General features: G+C 29.0%; 1 protein-coding gene across 2 annotated transcripts in view; it reads right to left on the reverse strand.

Annotated features, from left to right (window-relative positions):
• The window catches only part of LOC107456875 (uncharacterized), an 82,629-nt gene that overhangs the window by 26,126 nt on the left and 37,783 nt on the right, over positions 1–18,720 (reverse strand). Inside the window, exon 1 of one of the 2 annotated variants that reach the window (XM_016074844.5) lies at positions 6,806–7,101. The exons of the other annotated variant lie outside the window; for it this stretch is intronic. Coding sequence (XP_015930330.3) covers positions 6,806–6,808 — 3 coding nt within the window. The 5' untranslated portion in view covers positions 6,809–7,101. Of the gene's footprint in view, positions 1–6,805; positions 7,102–18,720 lie in introns of those variants that run through there. 2 annotated transcript variants of the gene reach the window in all.

An 18,720-nucleotide genomic window follows, 5' to 3' on the forward strand; every position in this document is an offset into this window, starting at 1 on the left:
TTAGGCTAATTAATTCAGTTATTTTTTTGTTAGACAATATATTAAAGCCTTGATTTTTGAATGTGCTTAAAGTGTGGCTTTTTTTAATTAATTTTATTTTTATTTTCATTAGCGAAAAAAAAAACAATCAGATAAAAAGAAAAGGAAAGAAAAATGCATTCGTATATTGCTTTAATTATTTTTTTTCGTTGTTTTGTTTATTTTACTATATTATCTTTGCTTACAATCTATTTAATGTATTCATTATCTCACGGGAGTACATAAACAGTTAAGAGAGGAAATGTATTTGAAACATCCTTCAACATTTATGATTTTCGATTCGACTCTTTTTTTTCCTTATTTACACAGTATTTTGTGATTATTTTGTCTCATTTAAGTATGTATTATTCATCATATTAATTTGTAAACAGAAACATAGATAAATACTGTTTAATAATATCATTCCTAGAAACTTATTATCTAAGAAAAGAAAAACGATGAAAAAATAACTGTTATTGCTTGGAAAGTTACGTTTTTTCCTACCGCTTTCCTATATTATGTTTCCAACTACAGAGAGCATAAACATTTTGGAAAGTTTTTTTTCTCTCAATGATTCATTGTTAACATTTATTTTGCAAAATTAAGATATTCGTGCATCCCATAATAATCACCATATCATTTTATTAATATTACATACTGAAATCATTCGAGTGGTTCGTATACCGCATAATATTTTATTAATCATCATATAATTTTATTAATTTTACATATTAAAATCATTCGAGTGGTTCGTGTAGGATTCGTGTTCATTAATCACCTTATCATTTTATTAATTTCACACTCCAGTGATAGCTAATAATAAAAATATCCATTTTGTCTTAGCATAAATGTTCAAACACTTTTTTACAACAGCAGATTTTTTTACATTAAAAATTATTGCAAATAAGACCACATAAATAAATAAGCACCCTGATTAACTTTTATACTAATGATGATCGGATTTTTCATACTAATACTCAAACTTATAATCTGACGGCCTAACCTATTGTATGCTAAGTAATTAGAGCAAACGATATTTTAAATTACGAAATTCAAAAACGTTCTTTCTTTGAATTAACATACCTTTTTATTTCGACGGATTTCTGACTCTCAAAATATGGTCCGCAATCTGGGAAATATGGTCCATATAGTTTAAGTCAGAAGAGAGGTCGAAAGTTTGGAACTTTTATTATTAATTTTACTTTTTTCGTATCTCGCCATATCTCGAGTACATTTTAAGCAAATCGAAAAACCTTGCCTTAATCGGAGATACCTTAATAGGAATTAATTTTTACACGCTAATTCCGTTGTATTAATCAATTTACTAATTGGGTCCAGAAATTTCCCGATTTGATTTAAAACGATCTGGAAATTTAGCGAAGTACGCAAAAAGGTGAAATAACAATTTCAGTGTCCAAAATTTCGACTGCTCTCCCGCCTGGGCTATTGAGTCCTTATTTTCCAGATTTCGGCTACACCCCATACTTTGAGTGTTAGGAATTCAAATCCATCGAAAATAAGATATACAGAGAAAGTGCATTTTTGTGTCCGATTTCATAATGCAAAACATCATTCACTCCAAAAAGGAAAATATAAATAAAAGTTAGTTGCCATCATTTTTATTATATTGAAGATAGTCATAACCAACAAAAGTACATTTTTCCAAAATATTCATTGCTCATAACTTAATCATTATTATATAGACAATAAATTGTTAGATCGACTTTCTATTATTTAATTGTGCATGCATTTTTAAAACGTAAAGCGGATAAAAAAAATTTAAAAAAAAAAACAGCTCCGGAAAAAAGCCATAGAAAAAAACAACATAATTTTAAAATTTATATTAATGTAAAGAACGATTCGTTTTGGACAGTTAAGCTCGAGTTTAATTAAATTAAATATTCATTCGAATGTATTTAGTATTTTTTTTTTAAAAAAAACTGACTGATATAAAAGGATTAGTTTGAAGTAGACGGAAAGGAATTTTTTTAAACTAAATCTCTAATATTCAATTAATAATAGCCTCTCAGGAGATATATCATGTAATAATAAAAAAATTTCATAAAAATGAACTGTTTCATTTCAATAACTTTCAGTGAAAAAGTATCGGATTTAAATACGATAAGTCACATTATTGGAATTTATTAAATTTTTATCTTTTTGAGGGTCTTAATCAATTAGTTAAAAAGTAAGGAATGTTCTGCAAATTTTAAATTAATGTTTGAACATTATTTCTTTAAAAAAAATCGAATTACATTGAAATAAATATTTAATAACGTTAAATTCGAGTTCAACAGTTCAAATGGTTGTTATTTTCATATAATTGTTGAGATGGTGCTTAAATAACCTGCATTCGTGTTTTTTCGATTGTTTTTTCCGGTGTTATTTAACCTTTTACCAAACAAACGAGACACGCGATAAACCAGATTTTCGCTAATAACCAAAACGTATTGAAACTTATAGGAAACTTATAATATTTTCTAATGAAGCTAAAACAGAACATTTCGCAAGGTTCCCTTTGACGCAGGTGGGACGACCTTTCTAAATATAGTTTTTTCTGACATTCTAATTACAAACAAAAATATATTTTGCTATTTTTTGATTTTAAAAACAGTTTAATATTTATTAAATGTTAGATTATAGGAATTATATAAATAAAATATAATATTAAAAAAAAGTAGTTTAAAAGAATTTTTTTCTCATTCATATTAAAAAATTTATCGATAATTGATTTTATAAACTAAATAAACTTCAATGATGAATAACAGTTAGATCTAAATAACTGTAAATAAATAGAAATTTTGGACGTGAACCGTGTTTGGAAGAACTCTAGTGTTTCATAACCATACAACTGCTAAATATTCACTTATTTCGACCGAAATTAATACAAAATAATGAAAAAAGTAAGAAAAATATGTTTAATAAATATTCTGTGTCAAAGGGTAAAAATGAACCACAGCTGATATGCCAAGTTATAACAATATAATGTATGATTCGTAATGTTATAATCAAATTTGTTAACTTAATTAAATCATAGAAAGCGACAATCCAATCAAAAAATGATGAAAGCAAAGAATTGTGGGTTAAATAAGCGGAAAAGAACTATTTGCATAAGAAGGCGATTTATTTTTACCACCCGCCTTTTCTCCATCATAATTCAAGAGCATCTTTTATCGGATGTTGACCGATCCATCCATCCCTTTTGGCGATGTTCCAACTGGGGTTTTGCATATTTTACATCCATTCATTTTCAGGTAGTTTTGGAATCCAAAAAGATATATTGGCGTTTTGTGGTAAAGTGCTTTTGTGAACTGGGCTCCCACGGATCTTAGAAAATTTTAATGGTGGTAGCAAGATTGCGAAATCACTATCAGGAATTTAATTTTTGAAAATATTAAAAACATAGCGTAAATAAACGAAGAAGGAAAGAAACAACGATGTCGCCAAAAATTCGCCAACTGTGGAAAATGATCGATGGAAAATTCGCCAACTAGCTCTAAAATTTAAAAAAAAAAAATGTATTTATAATGACTAATTCTATATAATCATTACTTAGTGGTTCAGTTGTGTTTCTATTTGTTTATATTTACTTGCAAGATAGTTTTAAAGACATAAATTTGATCTTTAGAATGAATAAAATGGAATAATCGGGATTCATGTGAGGTTTTCAGGAAAAGGAGAACATGCTAAAAGTTCATTGATTTTGTTCACAAAACAATTGTAAAAGCGATAAATTAACATTCAAGGTAGCAAAACGATCTTATTTAACATCTGTTAGATGCAATATATTACAGCTGTGTTAGAAAACGCTAGACTCCTCAATCCCATTTACTAACATTAAAGCTAATATTAAATAAAATTCGATAATATTCGATCTTTTTTAATATGATCATTTATTTCATTACTTTTCATTTGGCACCACTTTTTTGTAAAAAGGGCACCTCATATTATTAATAAATAAATATTTGTTCGTGAAAGAAATCATTAAATATTCCACGAAATATCTTTTATAAAAATAGTTTAATCAAATCATAATACGAGGTATTTAAATGATCTCATATTCCTTTTTATTCGTGAATTTCCTTAATTATATTCCATAAAATCATAATGCGTACAGTTTTGCCTCGAATGTAATTCAGGATATGCCTGTATAAATGTGTTCAGTTAGTTTAGCAAAATATTAAAAAAATTATCCAGACAAATTAATTTGTAAATAGACAACGAATTTTTTTTTATATCTGTCTTCTAAAAGTAGGTAACCTTTTAAAACAATCTTCAGTTGGTAAACATATGTGTTTAAAACAATTGCATCTTGGAATATTTATCAATTAAATAAATAATTATCAATTAGTGGAATAATTATCGATTAAACTTCTTATAAAACATTATTTTTACTTAACAAAAAACAATGTTTAGTCCTTTCAGCCCAAAATATTTATTTTCTTAATTATTACAGATACTCATTTCATTTTCAAAGTTTCGTGTAAAAATGAGTTAATTACAACAACTTAAATAATAAATTTCAATATTTATAATACCAGTACTCTATTCTCATTTGGGAAAGATAGATGTTTCAAACTTTTTTCTCAAGGAAATTTATAATTCTTATAAGCTAAATAATGCTAATGATAGGATAAATACTGTGATAATGGCAACTAATGGTAAAATAAATGTGCATACTTTTTGCTGTAAATAGTAAATAATAGGAAGTAAATAATTGGCTTGGATTTTTAAACAAATTAATTATAATAGTAAACTAGTAATCTATTATAATAGTTCAAAGGGAGGGTATAAATGATAATTAAGTGGTAAAATCACGGAATCTCACAAATTAAATGTTACCTTTATTCGACTAATTTAAATCATTTATGGGGTATCTAGAAAATATGTGCCCCAGTCAGGAGATTGGTCTAAAGTTTGGGCCCCTTAACGATTATGATATCCTTAATGATAATTAAGAGTATCATACCCTTAATGATAGCTTAATTTTTTGCGTATTTTGCCATATTTGCGGAAATTTTTAAGGGAATCTAAAACCTTTTACGCACAATTTTAAAATTTGTTTCACCAATGTAATTCCATGGTAATGATTTATAATAATTATTTATAATTCAATTTAATAATGATCAAAAAATATTTGAATTATACCTCATGCTGGTTTTTGCATAAATTTAAACTGTGTGAAATGATAGAGTTGAACGAATTCCATCGAATAGTTCTTAAGAAATGAAAGAAAGACTTATTACTCAGATTATTTGGCTATTTTAATTCTTTGCTGTAAAATGACAAATTATGTAATAATACTTAATAAAATAACATTGAATTATCTTTACAAAATGAATATCAGGAGGGAAAAACTCTTACAATCATTAGAAAAAAGGCTCGTTTATGATGCTCTCAAAATAAGTTGTGTGTAAACAAATAAAAGATGATTAATTAAGTTATTAGGATTTCAAAACATTATCATTATTTATGCAAGTGAGTTATTGTCTAGTCGAATAAAAGGATTTTATAACCGTCATTGAACAGCTGACCCAATTTTTCGGGTTTACGACTACTAATGTTCAACTCCGTAACCTTGAAATTTTGAACCCAATCCAGAAGACAAGGGAACTCTTGGATTAAGTATTGGAAGAAATTATTTGCCTTCGTGGAAGACGTTTTGATTTAGTTAACCCCCATTTGCGTTACATGACGAGGAAAATCACGAAAACCTCTCACGGTTAGCCTGACCGCAAGGGGACTCTAACCCATGATCCGTCTACCCACTGAGGATATTTTACGTCAGCACTGTGGTAGGCACAAGCCGGATGTGGAATTCGTATCGACCAACCATCCCTGGGATTCGAACCCCGGTTCACCTCATTGGAGTGCGAACGCTCTATCCCCTGAGCCATCGCATCTCAAGTTACGTTTATAGTTATAGGGTAATGAAATAAACCCTGACAGTTGAAACACTGTGTCACTTAGTCTGGAAGTTAGCGGGCATTAATACAAAAAAAGGGAAGGGCATTTACTTAAATTTTAATAATCCCTCTATCGTTTAACTTTTTCAACTTCTTATTAATATTATTAATTTTACAACATCAGCAGTTAATTTTGAGGTCGCCTTATCTCCTTAACCCCCAATTTTTACAATTCTTTAATAATTATTATTCATAAAATTGATGTAATTATTCAATATTATTAATTGCATAATTATTTATTATAATTAATTATTATTCATTACATAATAATTATTCATGAATTTAAAATAAAATAAGACAAATAATAAATCGTTAAAATATTCAAAACCATACCAGCCAACTCTTACGCATTTGGCATAAAATTTTATTTCGATATTTAAAGTGGTAGTAAAATGTATGTTTTCTATATATTCCTTGCATTTATAAACTTAATTTATAATATATTTGATCCACCACTATTTTTAAAAAAATTAAGCATATATATAAATATGTAATACTAATGTTGAAGACTGCATAAGCTTGTTCAAAATACAGCTTATTTTTCTGCCTATAATTGCAATTTATATTCCATTTGACTACCACTGGCGAAAATCATCCTTGAAAGGATAAAACAATCTTTCATTTTTTGTAAATGGTGTAATAAGCAAATTATTAAAAAGAAAAAAAAAGATATCTTAAAATTCCTCTACCTAATCTTTAAGTCAAACTTCAGTCATATCAATATATTTCTGATAAATCATCACCAATCATGATAATTTTAACAAATTTATAATACATTGAGAAATACTGATATTATATTGAGAAATATTAATAAAGCTTACCATGATGTCTCCCAAAGAAAAAATACTACATAAATCAATTCATAGATGCTATTTATAATAAGAACTGCTAGACATTTAAGAAAAAAGCACACTTTTCATCATATAAGTGAATAATAAGATTTGTCAAAGAAGTTTAGTCTGATAACCAATCAGAGAAAAGTTTCGCATCAACGGTTTTAAGCTTTAGAGAAACCACACACTAACGGATTTCTAACTCAGTTGAAATCACCTAGATAAATATGCAACAAAGCGCGCAGAATGAATGGTTGCAAAACCAAGCGAAAGCAGATGAAAGGAGAGTAAAATTAGCTAAAGAGATCAGTTATCAGAATTTTGTTTTTCTTCTGATAAAGTATACATAAAGTTAGTACGGAACATCAAACTATCATCGCTTGATCAGAAACTACTTGAGGTTATATATAAACAATGCAAATACATGAAGAAAACATTTATATTATATAATATCAATTAAGAGAAGGGTGATTTTGACTGAATAAAAAAACGCCACTGCAAATTTTTTTTTTTCGTTTTCTGTAATTTATCTTAGTAATTTGTAACTTATCGCTAAAAACAAGACAATCTTAATGGATCAACGGAGCATCAAAATGTAATAAATTGTTACAGGATTATTATGGATACAGCCCACAGGAAAATGCACCACAGACCATAAACGGTCCAACTACAGGCTGAGAATCACTTTAGCAGGAAACTCTTGATATTTAAATTTATTATTAGCTGAATACTGAATATATTAACTGAAATATTATTAAAGAAAAAGTATAAAATTAAGGTTTGTGAATTTATTGAAATAATTGATTGAATCCAACAACTCACCAACTTATTTCCAAAGAACTGTACTAAGTGAGCGAGAGCGTACAAGATAATGGTCAAATTTAATTTCTGAATTTCTTAAAAGAAATTCGCTCAAGCACAGACATTATTTAAAAGCATGCGATTTCGTAAAATATCGCAAAGAACTTTCTTTGGAACTAAAATTTGAAGAAAAAATAGATCTCGCGACCACGATAAAAGTCATGAAAAGCATGTTTATGATTTGAAATTATTTTTAAAAAGCAGTTTCAAAGCACTTTTTAAAACCAAACTAACTTAATTTAAAACAAAATTAATTCTTTAGATTCTTATATAAATAATTATCTTGATCAAAAAAATACATAAAGTGCTTACCAATATTCATATGCTAAAGTGAATTTAAGCAAGATGTTGTACTCAAACCAATTACCAGGTTTTAACTTAATAGATTCATTAGAAGTTTAACAATCCTGAGTATCAGGAGAAAAAAATTCAGTTTAGAGAAACTGATTTAAAGACAAAACTTAGAATAACTTAAAACAGCTTGCAGACGTTTCCAATTTAGAAAATTAGTTGGTTATTTTCTCTGCTTTCAATGAGTGGGTTTAGTATTTTTGCTGTAACTTAGGAAGTTTTTTGAGTATTTCCTTAGACTTAAAATCAATTTTTTCAAACTAAAACAGATTATAACATATCTTCTTTTCACAATAAAACAGGTTATTGTTGCAAAAAATTCTCAAGACCCCTTAAATATTTTTGTGTAGGTTACCGGAACTTAACCATCAAAAGGATATAAACGTAGGGGATAAATTTTCAAGAATCATCTTATTAATTTTTTACTAATAAAACTGATGTTAACCTTACTCGGTAGTATATTTCGAAACAAGTAAAATTCTAAATTATCATCCTATTAGCATAAAAAAGATATAGCTGGTATTATTCGAAAGGTTTTTTTTTTTCTGACGGAATTATGCCAATACAAATTCGCAATCAGCATTATCAGAAAAATATAATATTTTACAGTTGTCTGTTTTTACAATTTCTGATAAGTATCTTTCTTTTCCTGTAATTTACGTGAAGAGAATTTTTAGTATCTTCATAATCAGTTTTCACCAGTTTAAACGCGAATAGAAGCATTTAATTAGTCCATTTTTAGAGTTCTGATAAATATCTTTGTTTATGTGTAATTTACGTTAGGAAACTAATAAGCGTCATCCGAATCAGTTTAAATAATAACAAAAGTAAATTTTTTAAATTCTAAAAACAGACATACGTACAGAATTAAATTATTCAAAATTACTAACAGCTCTATTTCGTTACTTAACATTGAGAAAATATACAAAGAAATTTTAAAAGTTAACAATTCCAATATTCTAATGAAGTGGCATTTTCTTTTTAAACCTATTTTGAAAGGTATGGTGTTGTAAAAATATTTTTTAAAAACAAGAAAAGATCGATAAAAAGAAAATTAAAAATGTAACCTCAAAGCATGAGGTAACAAAATTTACAATAAATCATTGATGAGTTTCTAGTTTCTAAATGGGTTAGAACAATATTTTTATCTCTTTCCAGGAATCTTATCTATTTATTTTTTTATCTTTATCAAAGTAAACTAAACAGAATCGATCCGTATTCAGAGTAATAAATTTTCTTCTTAAAAAATGTCTTGTAATATTTTTCAGATGCATGCAAAACAAAGAATGAACTCAGTTTATATATTGTTTCTAATCGTAGCCAAAAATTTTTAAAGTTAGATCTTTCTCTAAAAATTTTTTAAAAGTTTCTATTGTATAAAATATATTACAAAAAATTTAAGCAGGTAAACATTATTTCCATAAATTCCATAAATTGCTACTATAACAGTGACTTTCTTCCCAGCAATACTGTAGAAATATGACACCTTGAAATAATTAATATTGGTTACTATTTCACAACAAATATATTTAACTGTAACCATTCTTTATTTCATTACATTATTCCAAATTCCTAACTTTCTTTGTATTTTATCTTCATGTATTTTTATCCCTATTTCTTTAAATAAACTTTTTATTTGAAGCGATTTATTTTCATTATTCTTTCTTATATTTTCGAAAGTTTTCATCAAATATTCTTTGCTATTTTAAACTATTGCAAAACCATGGAATACGCAGAAAATAAATAACACAGTAAATAGACAATAAAGAATAAAAGAAAAGAGAGATAAGCGAAGAAAATTAGGCAAAATAATAAGCTTGTTTTTACTGCGCATATGCTACAAGTACATAGAATCCATAAAACGAGCTAAAAATACAAAGAAAACAAGGAAAAAATTTAATTTTAAGAGGAAGAAAAATTATTAATAAATAAAATGCTTTTAAAAATTTTTCTTAAGAAAAGGAAAGCCGGGAAACAAAATAAGGAATAGATCTCATCATCACCTCATACAATTTTATCAGCGAAAAAAAGAGTGCCTTCCAATATTGTATTAATATAATCAAAGCAAAATGTATCAATACAATAGTATTTCCTTATTTTATTTTCCTTATTTTATTTTTTTTTTTAAAAATTTAAAATTTTTTCTTAATTTTTAAATATTTTAAAAACATTTTATTTATTAATAATTTTTTTTAAATTTAATTTTTTTTCCTTATATAGTCGTTACAGTCGTTATATATATATATATATATAGTTATTTCCTTATATATAGTTATTTTGTGTAAATACAATAGGATTAGAAAACTCAATACATACCGATTTCAAACCACTTTTCAAACGAAATGGAAATAGGAATCAACAAAATTAAAAGGCCTATTCATTGCAATGAGGAGGGGGAATTGAGAAAAAAAGTAATATTTCAAGAGGGTGTTAGAGAGGAAATTAAAACAATGTCGAAATTGAAGTTGCATGGTTGGTTGCTCTCTTATTGATGATTCACGTAACCATCAATCTAACCGCATTTATGTTTACAGTCGTGATGTCATTAAGAAATGATGTTTCCGAAGGAAATTGTTAAATTCTTTTAAATGCTATTAAATACCACAAAATATCTTCAATGCATTTTTATAATCTTGAAAGTAATTGTATAAAACTGCTATTTTAAAGATAGGTAACTTTTTAAATGTGAAGGCAAAAATTTTCATTAAAGTTGTTGAATATGTTTTTTTTTAGTTTTAAAATCATATATATATATATATATATATATATATATATATATATATATATATATATATATATATATATATATATATGTCAGGTATATATGCCGAGTTACTTCAAACTACACCATAATGCGATGATGTTGGTTACCATCAACTAATTCAATCAACCATATGATCATTAACAATAATATTTATTCCTCAATAATAACATGAGTCACATAGACTCTAACCACTTAGGTTCGAACCACACAGGTTTCAGGTTTTACCTAAAAACAACCAGTTTCACTTAGAAACTACACATCAACTGACTCTCTTCATTTACATCGAGAAAGTTCGTTGCTTTTTGTTAAAGAGAGCGACATCTGGCGTATCGACAGAGAGGCTGTAGTCTCGCATGTTACACTCGGGCATCCTACGGGTTTCGTCCTCGAAACAGAATGACTAAAAAAAAATCTGAAAAGAGAAAAAAAAACAAAGCAGTATACAAAACAAACATAACAAATTTCAGCAATTTTTTGAAGGAAAAAAATCAAAGCTGCATCGTTCCATCAGTAAATATGCACTAATTTGTCCATGGCTTCATATAATCTACAGTAGTGGTTGTTAAGTTAGGACCTTCATGTTGCCCAACTTTTTCTACTTCGTATCGGTCATTGGATTTCACTTTAACAATCTTGTAAGGACCATGAAACTTGGGACGCAATTTTAAACCAGTTCCAAATTGTGTTCTTTGAATCGCCACTAAGTCATCTTTTCTGTACTTGTGGGGTTGTTTACACTTTCTGTTGTGGGTTGATTTATTCCGCTGTTGAATTTCCATAATTCGTCGCTGTGCATCACTTCTAAGATCTTCTCGTTGTTTCATAAAGTAGTTTTCATATTCGTCTGTTAGAATTTCTTTAATCCGTAAATCTTCTTTATTTTTCATGGGTATTCCTAACATAAGTTGAAAAGGAGTTTTGTTTGTACTGGTGGAAACTGTACTATTAATAAATCGCTGTACATCGTTTACGTGCTTATACCAGTCCATTGGATTTTCGATGGATAACTTTGAGAGAATAGGGATAAGAGTTTCGTGCAATCTCTCTACTTGGCCATTTCCACGAGGTACTCCGGCAGTAATAAGAATATGTTGAATATCTTCTTGACAATAGTCCTCAAATTCTTTAGACACATATGCACCGCCACGGTCTGATATAATTCTGGAGGGATTACCAAAAGTTGTCTGTTGTAACCTCAATTTCTCTAAAGCTGCTTGAGCACTTACATTTTTTACGGGGTAAAGCCATACAAATTTCGAAAAACCATCAATCACAGAAAAAATGTGCTGATATTTCTTTTTTGTTGAAGGCAATGGACCTATAAAGTCAATGTGGTATGTACTTAAAGGTACATCTTCTTTAGGAATCGGGTGTAAAAAACCTTCCTTCTTGCCTCGCTTTCGGTTGCATAGAATGCAGTCAACACAGTTTGTTAGAACAGATTGTATTTTCGCTTTTAGACCAGGAATATAATAATTTTGTTTAATAGCTTCTTCAGTTTTAGAGAGTGCGTAATGTCCCTTACTATGAACTTCTTTAATAATATCATTTTGCATCGCGTCTGGTATTACTAGAAGATTCCTGCCATTATCGTATCGATAAAGAATGTCATTTTTAATAAAGTGTATATTATCTTTTCCATTGGCAATTAATGTTTTAATAGTGTTTATTTGCTCATCCTCTTTTTGGGCAGCTGCTATTTTCATGGTTACCTCATCATGCTGAATTATAAGAGCAAAATTTCTGCTTAAGGCGTCAACATGCTTCATTTGTGTAGCAGGCCGATGTATCATATCAAAGTGAAACTCCTCAAGATACAACGCCCACCGCGCAATTTTAGGGATAATTTCTTTTTTACTCATTGTGCTTTGCAAAGCAGCGCAATCGGTTATAATTTTAAACTTTACACCTAACAAATAATTTCGAAATTTTTTAAGCGCTTCAACTATGGCAAGTGTTTCTAATTCATAGCTACTATATTTCTCTTGTTGTTGGGACGTTTTTTTACTAAAATAATGGATTGGATAAAATTTACCATTGTCTGCTTTTTGAAGGAGAACTGCTCCGAAACCAAACCTACTAGCATCTGTGTGGAGCTCTAATTCAGAATTTTGTCTATATAAATGAAGAACTGGGTCATTCGTTAAGGCTATCTTTAGCTTTTGAAAAGATTCTTTTTGTTCATTATCGAATTTAAAATCAGTATTATTTCTGAGCAAATCACTGAGAGGTTTAGCTATTTTACTATAATTTGGGATAAATTTACGGAAATATCCTGTTAATCCAAGGAAACTCATTAATTGTTTATGTGCTTTAGGTTCCGGGAAATTTTTAACTGCTAAAGTTTTAGAGGGTGAAGGGCGAATCGTGCCATTTTCAATTATGTAACCGAGACATTCTATGGAACGTTTTAAAAATTGACATTTCTTAAAATTTAATTCCAATCCGTTATCAGCAGCTGTTTTTAAAACACGTTGTAACTTTTCAAAACCTTCCTCATCATTTTTTGCTGGAATGAAAATGTCATCTAAATAAATAACTAAAGTTTTATCTCTTATAAGATCTCAAAACACATGCAAAATATATCTTTGAAAAACACTAGGGCTATTTGCTAAACCAAAAGGTACTTTTAAAAATTCGTATTGTCCGTTATGTGTAATAAATGAAGTGTATTTACGACTATTTTCATCAACTTCGCAATGATGAAAGGCTGCTTTTAAATCAATAGAAGAAATTACCTGCGCATCGCCTAATTGGTCTAATATGTCCTCCATAAGGGGTAAGGGAAATCGATCTCGAACAATTTTTTTATTCAATTTCCTATAATCGATGCAAACTCGTGTGGAATTATCTTTCTTTTTACAAAGGACTATAGGCGCACAAAATTCTGAACAACTTTCACGAATAACGCCATCTTTTAACCAGGTGTCTATTTGTTTTTCAACTATTTCCCGCTCTTTAAATGACAAACGACGAGCATGTTGGGAAATGGGAATTTCATCCTTTAAAATAATATTCATTTTAATATCCGAGGATTTAATCTGAGAGGGTTTATAATTGTTAATCAAAATAAATAAATTCTCTCTGATATATTTATTACGTATGTGAGATAAATCTATTTCATTGAGGTCAATAGCATTAAATATCTGAGTTAAAAAAGAAAAAGTTTCATTATTGGGCGAAGCCTCATTAATATTCGAATTTTCCGAAGTCAAAACAGAATCAGAAAAGTGAGCCTTTCTTTGATCATAAATTAACATAGAATCGCATCTGGGCATTACACTAGCCTTGAAGGGAGACGCTCTGACTGAGTTTTTAAAAGTTTCGGTTTCACTTCCGAAGGGTGAATTTTTCACGCGAGAAATGATTGTATTAACGTTAACTGTTTTTGGGGTAGAGGTATTTTTAACAAATAATTTACCATTAGCAAAATTGATATCCAAACAATTAAGCACGTCCATTCCGATTATAAAATCGAATTGCATTTTATCAATAACATAAATATTAGCATTAATCGTAAAATTATCTATACCTATGTTTGTATTAAACCAACCTAATGGGGAAATAGGCTCTTTACTTATTCCCGATAAAATAATATTAGACAATTGGAGGGGAATAGGAGGAAATTTTTGATATAATACATCACTACACATGGTTATTTCACTGCCTGTATCAATAATTGCATTAATTTCACTGTTAAATATTACAATTTTTTTATCAATACGAGTTGGTAGAATTAAATGTACGTTTCTTTCGGTACATTCATGACTGGAATGACCTGATTTATTACAGTTTCTACACTTTTTGATTACTTGATCACATTTTTCACTTATATGCCCATAATTGTGGCAGTTATAGCATTTGATATGAGACATATCTTTATTTTGATTCGGATTATTCAAACCAGGAGAAAAGGAAGATATGGGTGTGTTTCGTTTTTGTTGAATTGGAAATGTTTTGGTTTTAAAGATTGAATTCTTATTAGAGGTGTCTACTTTTTTTGTTATTATTCGCGCATTTTCGTATGTTTCAAGCTTATCAATCAATACACTTAATTCAGTTATTTGGTGTAAATCATCCAATAAATGTTCGCGGATATCTGACGGTAATTTTCTTCTTACTTGGTCAACGACCATATATTCTTTTAGCTTGTCAAAGTCTGTTATTTTCAAACCGCTAATCCACTCGTCAAAATAGTGGTTTAATTGATATGCGAAATCTCGCCAAGAAACATTTACTTCTTTTTTATGGAAAGAAAATTTCTGACGGAATTGTTCCGGGGAAAGTTTAAAGCGTTTCAGAAGCAAAGTTTTAACAAAATTATAGTCTGCAGTTAATTGTTCAGGCTCTTGAGCAATTATTTGAACAATGCTCAGTGGGAGAAGTCCCATTAAATACGTGACGAATTCAGTTTTATTTATATTTATTCTGTTTGCTTGACGCTCAAACAATTGTAAATAGGTACTGATATCGGTTTCGTTGGCATCAAAACTTTTAATTAGTTTATATAAGTCACTTGTTTTTAATGTTTCTGTTGCTGGAATCGGAGTTCCGTTTTGCCGATTTAAATTTTCCGCTTTAAGCTTTTCAAGCTGAATTTCCTGTGCTAATTTTTCTTTTTCGGCCGTCGCTTTTTCCAAGCGTTCCGAAACAATATTTTCTAACACATTTTTCGTAAATATTTCATCATATTTAGCATCGGAAGTAATTAGCTGTGTTATATTGATAATTTTAGGATTAGGGGGAAGTGTTATCTCTAATTCTTCTGCTAGTTTTAACAGATCTTCCTTTCTAGATCTGGACAAGAAGCTCATTATTTTATTTTACTCTATAATTCACACAGAATAATAGTAAAAAAAAATATAGTACTCACAGGTTCGTGATTTTCCTTTATCCAATTACAACTCACACTTCTGACACCATTATGTCAGGTATATATGCCGAGTTACTTCAAACTACACCATAATGCGATGATGTTGGTTACCATCAACTAATTCAATCAACCATATGATCAATAACAATAATATTTATTCCTCAATAATAACATGAGTCACATAGACTCTAACCACTTAGGTTCGAACCACACAGGTTTCAGGTTTTACCTAAAAACAACCAGTTTCACTTAGAAACTACACATCAACTGACTCTCTTCATTTACATCGAGAAAGTTCGTTGCTTTTTGTTAAAGAGAGCGACATCTGGCGTATCGACAGAGAGGCTGTAGTCTCGCATGTTACATATATATATATATATATAACATAAAAAGCTTCAATTAATCTTTTTATGTTAGTTTCTTTGCTATAAAACTTCATCCTAATTAATTATTCTAATCGAAATACTTTCTCACACTTTTAAAAGCCACATCCTGTTCTTAAATCTATTTTTAGCTCAAGTATGCATTTAATTAAAAGCAGGACATATTTCCCTTTGCTCTGTGTGGGAAACATTCGATCTATTTCATAAACCAATAGCAACTACTAAGATTTCCCTCTTTTACTAAATTAAGACATTTTGCGGATTTTACTTTGCAAGATTTTCCCTAACATATAACCAAGGAGCGCAGCTTTTCGTGTTCACTTTTTACACTTTTCTCATGACTGCACTGTCTAATAATTAATAAATAAATTTTGTACCCTCCTTCCCGACCTATGACCTGTTTTAATCCTGCCAGAGCGTGCTGTGATATTATGTATAATTCTTTCCTCCTTTTCCCTTCTTCACTCAGATACTTCCCAAAATCACAATTGGCCAAATAAATGGTAACCAGTTAACAACACAAATATTTATTAACAAAGAAAAAAAATGAAGTGCGAAAATAAATGAATGCGAAGAAGTGGTGTTTACTCCATCAGCAAACAGTCTTTCTCATACTAACACAATTAAAATAAACTTTTCACTATAAGAAAATTTATAAAAATTTTCTTTAAAATGTAAATATTCAAAAACATGAATGATAAAAAATATGAAAATACAAGTGATATGAGATATACAAATACTGGTCAGAAAAAGAACCGAAACTTAACTACTTAAAAGTATTCGGATGCGTCGTTTATTTTCATATACCTAAACAATTCCGAAATAAATTTGATGTTCCGGGAAAACGTGGGATTTTCGTCGGTTATTCTAGAGAAAGGCGCGCTTATAGAATATATGATGTCGATAAAAATATTGTAATTGAAGAGCGATCTGTTAAATTTAACGAATCATTAAGAGGAAGTAAAAATTTCTAACGAACAAAAATGAATGTAGTATATGGAATAGTGATGTGCGAAAAACGAACGAATCGATATTTCAATCAACTCTTTTTTGTGAATCGATTCATCAAGTTCGTTTTTGAAAAAGAATCGATTCTTTTTTTTTTTTTTTTTTTTTTTTTTAACAATATTTTGTACTCTACACTTTATAAGCTTATTCAGAGTTAGTACTTATACTTACTAAACATCCGCATATGCATTTGATACAGCATTTCGTTTATACAATTGGAGTTTGATAAAATCCTATCTCAGTCGAATAGACACAGGTCCATTCTCACTCGAGTATCATGCGAATGACAATCTGATTGGTTGAAACTATTTACATGCGAACAACTAGCCAATAAGGTACTCGTATGTGTGAGAGTTTTCGCAAGCGGAAAAATTGCATCCGATGAGAATGACCCCGATGTCAACGTTAGCGCACAACCGGTTTCCGGAGGAACTTGAAGGATGAAGGGAATTCAAAATGCTATTAATGCAACAGGTACTGTATGCATCACTCTCTCTTTTTTTCTTTTCATCTACGAAATTAATAAATTCTATTGATAAACAACAATTTAAAAATGGCAACAACAACTGAAAAGCTGTCTTCTCCAGTTTCGGTTCTTCCTTTCAAATAAAAAAGATATTAATGCTGTAAAGCTCAGATATTACTTTTCAGTCCTTTAATATTAAAGAGCGAATTTTTTCATTCATACGTTTAATTTTCGATTTATAAATTTCAGTAAATATGAAGTAAAGCAGAGTTTTATGTTATCGTTTATTCTAAGCCAAGGAGCGAGAGCCATAGAAAATGAAACCGTTGCGCTGATTGGGTAATGAACTTACGTATGAATGCCAATCTCTGATTGGTTGAAAATGAGTTGAATGAGACAAAAAGAGTCGAGAATCGAATGAACGATCCTCTGATTGGTTAAAAATGAGCCGAATGCGAGAAAAAGAATCAAGAGTCGAATAAACGACTCAATGAACTGTTTGCCTATCTCTTAGCATTAAAAGAATCATAAAGCCAAATGAATCGATTCTTTTGAACTGTTTCCTATCCCTTAACATTGAAATCGGCTCAAAGAGTTGAATTGAACTTCTAAACGATTCATTTGAGTCGTTTCGTATCTCTTAACATTGATATCGGCTCAAAGAGTTGATTTGGATTTCCAATCAGTTCTTTTGAGTCGTTTTCCTATACTTTAACATTGCATTCGATTCACTGAACTGTTTAAATGATTCATTTGAGCGGTTTTATATCTTTTAACATTAAAAGAACTGTTTTGAGAAACGAATCGATTCTTTTCGCTATTATCTTTTTTTCTAAAATTAAAAGATGCCTTCAGAGGGATGGGGGTTATGAAAAGGGGCAAGTAACTAAAAATTTTCAGAAAAAAAGACAGGTTTTTTTTATTTTTTATTTATTTATTTATTTATTTATTTTTTTTAAGAAAAGATAAAAAAAAATATTTATTTTTTAAATGATTGAAAAACTGTTTATTGCGAAAAATGTGAGTATTTAGAGTAAATATTCTTTTACTGCAGGGGGGAGGGATATTTTCAATTATTTTATTTATTTTATTTTTTTTCCCCCTTTTCTATTTTTTTTTTGTTAGGAATACTTTTAGACAAACTTATTGAATATCAATGCATATCCTCTCATTTTTTCAAGTTTTAATTTTTTAAGT

Source organism: Parasteatoda tepidariorum, chromosome 12 (genome assembly GCF_982258835.1).
Source record: "Parasteatoda tepidariorum strain Cologne lab strain chromosome 12, Ptep-v5.0, whole genome shotgun sequence".
Lineage (NCBI taxonomy): Eukaryota > Metazoa > Arthropoda > Arachnida > Araneae > Theridiidae > Parasteatoda > Parasteatoda tepidariorum.